General features: G+C 52.0%; 1 protein-coding gene across 1 annotated transcript; it reads right to left on the bottom strand.

Annotated features, from left to right (window-relative positions):
* Window positions 1-4763: 4763 nt before the first annotated feature.
* On the bottom strand, window positions 4764-7811 carry LOC120323766. The gene is made up of 2 exons (XM_039384155.1): window positions 6446-7811; window positions 4764-4848 (listed from the first exon to the last, which is right to left on the bottom strand). Exons 1-2 carry the CDS (start codon window positions 7809-7811, stop codon window positions 4772-4774), a joined length of 1443 nt encoding a protein of 480 aa, XP_039240089.1. The 3' UTR covers window positions 4764-4771.
* Between the last annotated feature and the right edge of the window lie 2012 nt (window positions 7812-9823).

Below are 9823 nucleotides of genomic sequence, written 5' to 3'. Positions count from 1 at the left end.
GGCGGGGCGGGGCAGCGCGGCCGCGGGGCCACGCCCCCACCGGGGCCACGCCCCCTGCGGGACACGGCCCCTCCGCGCAGGCACCGCCCACTCCCGCCTCTCGGGGGGGCGGGGCAGCAGGGTGAGTGGCGGCCCGCCCGGCCAATGGCGGCACGGCGATCGCCGCCACGCGCGGTCGCGCGCTCTCAGGCTCCGCCCCACCGCCCCTCGGCGGAGAGGGAGGGGTAGGGAGGTCATGGGGGACCTTTGTGAGGGGCAGGTCACGTCCTTCCTGAGGGGCCGGCGTGTCCCTCCTGAGGGACCAGGCATGTCCCCCTCTCAGGGACCGGTCGTGTCATCTTTGAGGGACCAGCCGTGTTATCCCTGAGGGACCAGGCATGTCCCCCTCTCAGGGACCGGTCGTGTCCCCCCTGAGGTATCGATCACGTCCTCCCTCAGGAACCGGTCATGTCCCCCCTGAGGGACCGGCCGTGTGTCCCTAAGCGATCAGAGCCTGGTGTCCTCAGAAGCAACCCTGAGGAGAACCAGTAGACCCATAGGAAAACAACCACTTCCCCTCATTTTGTCACACCGACTCGCTGCGGCTGTTGTGAGAAAAGGACGGTGACAAAAGCCCCTGGCTAGAGACCGCGAAGCAAAACCCTCGCTAAAAATCACACTACAACAAGACACCCAGAGCAGCAGCTTGAAATCGTAGGTTCTCCCCGTTGCACTCAAAGTAAAGACCATTTGGGGTTGCTGCACTGTGTGGTGTAAGGTTTGTACCTCGGCTGTTCTAAGAGGTCACAGCAGGGTGAGCACTTTTCAGCACACACCTGGATGCTCACAGGTAACACCACACTGGGAATCATTTGGTGCCTCAGGGAGCCTGAAGAGCGAATGAACAACCAAGAGCAGAGCCCATATCCCTCGGTGTTACCATACATGGCCAAAACCAAAACTCCTTGAGCTTCCTCATACGTTTTGGCCAATGTTTGCGCATTCATTTGCATGCGGTTTGGTACTTAAGGGGGGGGTGATGGTTCAGGGCAGTGACACCCCGCTAATTCCTTCAGAATTTGGAGGAATACGTCATGAGGAGATGAGATGAGCTGAGAACCCTCCTCTTCCCCCATGAAGCTGTGCCAGGACCATTAACTACCTCCAGTAAAATCTAGGTGTTAAAACACTTCAAAAACCTCCAGGAGATACATTTGTCTCGGTCTTGCTGGTGACTGTCACAGCTGATGGAAACATCAGTAGCTACAGATTAAACAAATGTTATCCAACATATGTTAAACTTTGACACTAGTTAAACCATTGATTCAATAAGCAGGAAAGCCTCTCTTACCTACTGAGCAATACCTTGATAATAAAATGATACACCCAGAGATTAGAGTGGCAACGCTGCATCCCTGCCCACGGCACCGTAAAATTAATTAATAGCTTCCTTCTGAACGCCAGCCCAGCACACTGACACCACCCTCCTTCCTCAAACAATCGTGTTCAAGCTAAAAAAGAAGAAAACAAAAGCAGTTTGGCAGCCTGGGAGCAGAGCTGCAGGTAACCCAGAGTCAGTGGGTTTGGGGTGTGATTCACATTTTCCACGTAAGTACGTGACGCGCTGAGTCAGTGATTGAGCTGAGAGCCCTGGCTGCCCATCCTTCATTTATTAGGAGCCTCAAACCTGTGTGTGTGTGGCTTGAAATTTTTTAAAAGTTATATTTTAATCACGTACCAGGCAATGCTTTACCCTGGACTAGAAAACAAGAGCCAGGGCAGCAGCACTCAGCACCACCCAACAGCTCAAAAGAGGAACTGAAGGAAGACTTTTGGCCTCCAGCTAAAAAGAAAGTGGCACAAAGTGAAATTTGCTCTGAGAAATCTGATTGAAGCCTAATCCTCTCAACAACTGCCACTGCCATGGTGGATCCTGCAGGGATGGACAATCCTTGCTCGACACGGTGCTGGAAGAGTCGCTAAGGATGGACTCAGGTGGAAATGATCCCTGTGGAATTTTTGCTACAGCTTCCTAAAACACCGGGATGGAAATGCTGCAAAGATCACCCAGACTCTTGCCTGGATTAATGAGCTATTTAGATCACAACTGTACTAGGTACATGAATTTTGGGCTGAAATCTCCAACAAACAGAAGCAACAGCTCAGGTTTTACACAAACGCTTTGATTCCACTGTAACCACTAATCTTCTTCACTTCAGCTGAATAAAACCATTCTAACAAACAGCTTAAATGATGTCTAGAATGCTGCAAGCCCAACGACTTGTCAAAATATGCCACAAATCCTAATTTTTCTGAAGGAAAATACCCTATTACCAAATTTTGCAGCTCCAAGGAGCCACAAAGCAAGGTTTATCCCATTTTATCTGTACCAACACGCCTGGTTATTACATTTTAAAGACTCCATTTCCCCAGTTTTAGCCATCCCACATATTTTCCCCTCGGCTCCAGCACTGCAGGATTGCTGCAAAGTATCTCACAGCCTTTATACGGAAACAGCACCGTGGCTACAGACTCCACCTCTGAAACTTATGTCAGCGGCTAAATTTAGCTTCCTGCAAATATGCATCAATTCCATCTCTGCAGGAAATCACCCTGGTTTGCTCCTGATGTGTTTTATAAGGACCACATTTGGTGTGTCCCACAGCCCCCCTTGCCAGGGTGCTGTTTGGAGTCAGAAAAGGGAAAGAAACACCTGAAGCATCTCTTTTTAGGAGAAATTTTGATGCCTTCAGCTGGTACCCTGCAATTTGGAACCTCCGAGCAACCCCAGATGGGCATCAAACCCCGTCAGTGGAAGCAGTAAAGTCATTTGAGGGATGAATTTATCCTGCATGTCTCAGTTTGCTGAAATCCTCATCGCTAAATATATTCTGAATGGAGGGAAATGGCTTAGGGAGGGTTTAGGGAGATCAGCACTTTAAAGTCCTGTTATTTTGCAGCTTAACTTGTAAGTCACGCAAAATATGCCAGACAGGACAGTTTGGACCTGGTTTCCAAATTATACAGCTTTTCAAGGAGTTTTATGTCCCTATTTATCTATTTCCTGAAGCCTTTTGAATTTATTATTACATTTACTTTATTGTAATATTTGTTCAACAGGAAGCACTAGGTTCTCCCACCTGAAATTTGAATATTTCTTTTATATTTCTCTTTCACATCTCCTACCATTTAGGGATCTCATCCCATCATTAGGTACTCAAGGCCAGACTCAGCAGCATTAGGAAGAGCTGCTCCCACTGAAATCAGTAATGTGATCTTACCTTTCATTTAATATTACTGGAATTTAGTGCTTTTTAATGCAGGGATGTGTTCCCTGCCCATGGCAGGGAGTTGGAATGAGATGATCTTTAAGGTGCCTTCCAACCCAACCCATTCTGGGATTCTATGAAGTCCGAACTGATTGCAATGACAAACCCACCCCAAGCCATTCTCCCTGTGTGGAATTAGATTTACTTTTAGCATTAATTTGCTTTTTCTGTCTCTTCTCCTCAGTGTCCCTGGGCACGGAGGGAGTTCCAGGGGCAGCTTTATGAAACCAGTCCCAATCCTGGTTTTTAAAAGACATTTCAAAGATCATCAACTGTTGAGCGGCTGCCAAGATGAATTTGTCCTAAGAGCCACCATGGAACAGCTCCTGATAATGGCAAATCGATTCCGTCTCGACAACGGGATCTGCCCAAGGAAGTACCTCCCAGCTCCTGCAAAGTGTTTGTCTGGAGAGAGAGAGAGAGAGAGAGAGAGAGAGAATGCAAAATCCCTTTGGATTGGCCTTATTCAGTCCTTGGCCAGAAAGGGGAGCTGTAGAATTAGGGAATGAAGATAAGGAGAACAAAATGTTCCAGCAGATATTTTAAAACAACAGGCAGGGAGGGAGAAGTGAAGGAGAGAGTGAATCTGAGCTCGTGGGCAAGGAGAGAGGAAAACCTGGATTAAAGCAGAGGGTCAGGAGCCAGCACCCCCGAGCTTTATTCCCAGCTCTGCGTGACATGGAACCACCACTGAGCTACTTCCAGACCCCAAAGCTGGGGTCAATTCCCAAACCCCCTCCCCAAAGGGTGATAAAATCTCCTGTGGTGAGTGAGGGCCTGTGCTGACATTGTGTCTGTGCTGCTTGGAATGGCTGGGAGATGCTGGAGATGGATAAGGAATGAGTGAACATTAGGCCAGGATGGGCATTAATAATTTATGCCATTGTTATTAATGATTTACAATAGATTTCATCAAGCACATCTATTACTGCATCTACCCACTCTCACACATTTTGTGCAGTAATATCGATGTCAAACACATCCCTCCCAACTCAGCTGTAGGAAAGGCACCCAAAAGAGTGCTTTTACAGCAGAAAGAAACCTCTAATTTCAATTTCTATTTCCTCGTGTATTTTTCTCCATCATTAGACAGGATTGTAAAATATATTTTCATTTCTTTCCTATTTTTGCAGTGAAGGGGAGGTAAGTCCCAGAACCTAATTAAAATGTTGGGCCACCAAATAAAACCAAAGCAATTACTTGCAACAGATGGGATTTCCTTTGTTGCTGTCTCTGGATGATTAACGAGGAGGAGAGAGACAAGAAAGCAGAACACAAAAAGCGGGAAAAAAAAGAGAAAGGGAAAAAAAAAGCAAACTGTATTTTATTTACAACATGAAAATCCTGGGATTGACACTTCCTAGCATCCTGAAATCCTGAATAGCAGCAAAAAATCAGGCAGGCAGGGAAGGAGCCGGGGCTGGGTGCTGGTTTTCCTGGGCACTGAGCACAGACCTCATTATTTAACCACTTTGGAATCCTTTTGCCATCTCCTTCTGTTTCTCTCCCTGCTGTCTAGGATCAAGTTGGACCAAAGGTGCTGGAAAAATCAGAGATATAAGAAAGGAATCATGTAAGGGTAAATACAGGCGAGGTGTTTGTGTTTGAGATTTGGGAAGACAAATGTTTTAAACAGCTTTTCAAAACCCCAGCAGGCTGTCATGGACAGAGCAAAATGAGAAGCCGTTCCTGCTCTTCTTCCTGCTCCAGTGGAAGGTGTCCCTGCCCATGTCAGGGGGTGGAACAAGATGAGCCTTTAGGTCCCTCCCAACCTGAAACATTCTGGGATTCCATGATTTTTTATTGCAATATTTTCACAGTTCAGCACTGAAATATTGTCTCAGCCCTCCATCCTTATTTCTTCTGGAGAACAAGGAGGTGCCAGGAGGGATTTACTGCAGCCAGTATTGCCCTGGGGACAGAGCTGATTCCTTATATCCCTTCTCATCCCCTTCTTCTGCCAAACCACCCATTACATCCATTGCATCCACCTGCTCCTTCCATTCCTGGGAAGGATGGGCTGATCAAACATCCCTGTGTGGCTGATGGGAACACTCCAGATCAGCTGTACCACTGATATCGGACAATTCCCACCCAGGAGCAGCAGAGATCCAGACACTGGGATAACACCAACCCCATCCCTGCTCCATTCTCAGGGCCTGGCACAGCCAGTCTGTAGTGACAAACAGCTCTCAACCCTATTTCTTTACATTGGGAGAATGACAGCGTGTCCTCAGCTGCCTCCTGGGGGGACAGGACCTGTTTGTCATCCCTGCAGGGATTCTGTTATCCCTGACACACAAACTGTGGCACGTCCCTGCTCCGCCTCAGTGTCGCGACAGCAACCGACAGCACAACGTGCCTGGTGCTGTGGGATAATCACACCTATTTTTTTAAGCAAACACACGACTCAGTTCAAAGCCACCATAGATTTCCTGTGCCTTAAAACACTTATTTTCCCTTATAAGGAAATGCACAATTGCAGATTGTCACTGAACAGAAGATGTTGAGTTAAGCAGCGTGGGTCGGGTGGCTCCTTGCAGGATCCACTCTCTCACACAAACACTCATTTCTGTCCTTCTCTATTTCTGCAGAACTGCTGTTTTACCAGGAAAATTTCAACAAAGTTCACTTATCTGTATTTTTTCAGTGAAAGGCTTTCCAAGTTGATGTCATTCTCCTGAAAGGCTTATTCAGTGAAGTCACAGTGCAGGAGAAAAAGAACTTAAGGAAAATAATGCTTCTTTTTAATGCCACAGCTAAAATAAAATTATACTGGCTCACCCAGTGCCTGGAGAGACAGAGGCACATAATCCCACATGGCAGTGGGAGGGAGCATCCTATGGGCACTGCTGCACTGTGGCTGTTGAAAAAGCAGTATATTGTATTTATTCCTATACAGGAGAGTCTGACAAAGCAAATCTTTCTCCAAAACAATGTCACTGCACAAAGTGCTTTGAACCAACACCTGAATTCCATCCTGTCTCGTTACAAGATTCCATGTGCCCTGAGCACATCCCATCTGTCACTTGGCCATTTCAGGCAGGTATTTTCCAACCACCTCCGTGCTCCCACCTCCCCTCCTCTCCATCCCCGGTGGGACCCCCAGGGCAGAGCCAGGAGCCCTCACTCCTCACCTTTCTTGGGTGCTGGTGGTGCCGCTGCCCCCTCTGACGCCTTGGGCTTTTCGAAGGTTTTCTTGGCGTCGGCGACTGTCAGCACGTTCTCATCCTCCTGACTCTTCCTCCCCTTCCGCTCCGGCTCCTCCAAGCCCCCTCCTCCCGCAGTCCTGCCCCCAGGGAGCTGCTCTGTGCCTGCTGCCCGCTGCTCCTTGCCAGGCTTGGCCTCATCTCCGCAGGGCTCCAGCAGTGCCTCTGTCAGCGCCACAGCCTTGCTCATACTCAGAGCCAGGCTCTCCTTGCTGTGGGTCCTGACCGGAGGGGCCGGGGGGGTTCTTTTCTGGATGTAGGAATCGAGCATCCCTGTGTCAGCTTCCCCTCCAAGCTGCTCCCAGCTCTCCGGGAGCTGGCTGCTGCTCTGTCTCGAAAGCCTCCCAGTGTCCCTGGCCACTGAGGGATAATTTGTGACCGCAGAGACCATTCTCTCCGGGCTCTTCGCTACCTGCTTGTCTGGCTCATGCTTCCTGGCTGGACCCTCCTCGCCGGCCTGGCCATTCTGGCACAGGTCTGGTGTTCCCTCAGGCTGGGGGGAGAAGCTCTGTGCTGGCCTGAGGCTCTCGGCTGCCTTGCTGTCCCTAGGGATGTAGGAGAGAGATGTTGCTGCCTCATGTTTGCTTTGCAGGATGTAATCCATGAGCTCAATGCTGTCGGACCTGACGGGGACTGTGGGCTTGTTCCTCTCCGAGGGGCAGTTCAGGCTCAGTTTGTTCACTTGCCTGCTCTCCACGCTGCTCTCCGAGTCCGAACAGCTCATCTGCCTCCTCAGGACCCCTTGGAAAGAGTTGAGCCTGTTCAGGCTTGGACTCGTCACCTTCCCATCCCCTGCATAGTCCTCCTGAATCTCAAGCACCGTGTCCTCTGTCTCTTCCCATTCCTCCTCAGGTTCTTCTTCTGCCTCCTGGATGAGGCGCCGGTACTCGCTCTCCTCCAGCCTGTAAACCACCGGCCTCACCGTCCTGCCCGTGCGCCTGGGCCCCACCTCCATCTCGTACACCTTCGGAGGGGCTTCTCCGTCCTCCCCTCTCCTGCACCCTTTGGGCACGGGATGCTCTTCCAGGCACAGGTCCCCTGCCAACCCCCGCTGCCCTCTCTGCCCGTTGCTGCTCATCTCTGACCTCCTGGCAGGGGCCCTGGTGTCACTCCCGAGGTGGGGGAGGTCCCCCCTCTCCAGCCTGTTCCCCAGGCCCTCCTGGCCGAGCTGCCGCCGTGTACAGTCCTCACGTGTTCCCACGGAGTCTCCCTGGGAAGCAGCGCAGTCTCTCCCCCTCTTCTTACTTGTGTCATCCCGTAAATATCCACAGTACTGCCAGGTGGAGGCTTCCATGGCCGGCAGCTCCGTCACTGTAATTCCTGGTTCCAAATGCTTTGAGAGTGGCCAGCCAAGATTTCTCCCCACCTTGGGTCTGGGCAGGCTGTCAGCACCGCCTTCTCCTTGCTCCGCTAAGGGAGAGAGACGGGGGCAGTTGGAAGCATCGGAGCCTGGGTCATGTGAACCGGCGTTCCTTGGCCTCATGGCCAGGAGAGGAACATCCCGTTGGCACAACGGAGCGCGACAGCGCCCAGCACAGCTGGTTCTACGTTGGTCCCTCTCCACATATATCCTACCTGGATAACTGGAAAAGCACCCCCCAGCCGCTAATTTATTGGTCCATGGCACTTCACAGCCAGGACTTGCCTCCCATCTGCATCCTTCTCCAGGGATTCTCCTCTTTCCCCAACCTGCTGAAGCAACAGCTCCCCACAGTCCCGTGCAGCAATCCTGGCTTCCCTCCGATCCTGCTGCTTCCACAGGGATTTACAGCCAGGTTGTCTGCTGCAGCTCGTCTGGCCAGGATCCCCTCCGGAAGCTTTCCTGGGGGTCTCACGGAGAGCTTGGAAAGCCGCATCCGTGCCCCTGGCTCTCCTCCCTGCCTCCCTGCCCTGCGCCCAGGGACGCGAAGCGGCTCCCCCAGCGCTCCTTCCTTGGAAGCGGCGCTGCCTTGGGCTGCGTCCCAGTGCCTGGGGGAGAGATGCCGCCTGCACAGAGCACGCGGGGCAGTGACGGGTCGGCTGGAATGATCCTGGGAATACGTTACTGCGAAGGGAATTGCTGTGACAGAAAAAGGCTGCCCGAGATAAACAGGAGCCCGACAGCAGCCCCAGATACAACTTTCCCTGCGGAGACTCCCAAACACAACTTATCAAAAATCCCTATTAGCGCCTGGGCATTTGTCTAAGTAACCCTCCGAGCAGAACGTTCCTCCCTTTGGATAACGCTCCGGAAGGCGCTGGAGCCGGGGAGCTGGAGGGCTCTAATCCGTTTGTACACAGCCGGGATGCCTGGCATTGCAGCGAGCCGCGGCTCCCGGCCCGGCTCCCAGCCCAGCTCCCAGCTCAGCCACTGCCCCAGAGCTTTGCCTTTTATGGTTCCCCGAGCTGGGAAGCATCCCGAGGCAGGATGCAGGAAAACACCTGATGGTCCCAAAGAGGTGCCTGCAGAGGCACCTCCGTGGTGCCGGGGCTGAGTTACCCCAGTGCCACCCTAAGAGCTGGCAAACAGCCCCCAGGACCTGCCTGCTGGCCCCAGGCCAAAGGCATCCCCTGATATTCCATGGGGCTGGAAAATCCTACCAGCACCTCCATCCAGACCCCCAGGGATCCTGGCAGCCCTCTGAGCACTCCCACAGGCTGCGTGAGTGACATGTGGGCCCACGGTCACGATGCCACCACCTTGTCCCTGTCCCATGATCCATTTCAGGAGCCAGTCCTGGCTGCTGCTGAGGGGAAGGAGTGAGGGATGACGGTTATCCCAGCCCTTATCGGCCTGGAGCCAGACAGGCCCCTCATGGGGACAGTTCTTTATCAATGCACATTGCAGAGCTGCTCTGCAGCGAGACAAAACCCCATTTGTTACCACTGGAAGTCTCAGATCCCTGCCTAGGCTGCCAAGAGCAAACACAACTGATTCCCAGCAGGATTGGGACCAGCAGCTGGGCTCCCGATGCTCTGGCATGAGGGGGACCTGGCAGCATCAGTTCTGGCAGGTAGAGGAATGCTAAGCAAGATGTGCTGACAGGTGTGTGAGTGAGGAATTTCAGAGCCAATCTGTCACCTGAGTGAGATGAACTCACTCAGTGTTGGCACCATGACCTGATCAATAATTCAGGTGTTTCCCCTTGAGCCCTTGGTTCCCCATGGCAAAGCCAAATTCATTCCGGGCTTCTCACAACCCCTTGTGATTTGGGGGTATCTTGGTGGGTTTGGCTTGTCCTGTGTGAAGGTCACAGAGCCCAGGGTTGGTGTGGAACAGGCACGTCCGGGCCCTTGGGTGTGCCCTGGGTGTTCCAGTGAACTCTC

The sequence above is a fragment of the Pipra filicauda genome, unplaced genomic scaffold, assembly GCF_003945595.2.
Source record: "Pipra filicauda isolate LSUMZ 115617 unplaced genomic scaffold, ASM394559v2 scaffold33_size4404698_pilon, whole genome shotgun sequence".
NCBI lineage: Eukaryota > Metazoa > Chordata > Aves > Passeriformes > Pipridae > Pipra > Pipra filicauda.
Note: the sequence above shows the minus strand (reverse complement) of the source record. Positions and strands in the feature narration are given on the sequence as shown.

Coding starts and splice junctions, on each gene's coding strand:
- LOC120323766 (XM_039384155.1), bottom strand. CDS start 7,811: ATGGAAGCCTCCACCTGGCAGTACTGTGGATATTTACGGGATGACACA. Junction 4,849..6,445: donor ACCACCAGCACCCAAGAAAG/GTGAGGAGTGAG, acceptor TGATTTTTCCAG/CACCTTTGGTCCAACTTGAT.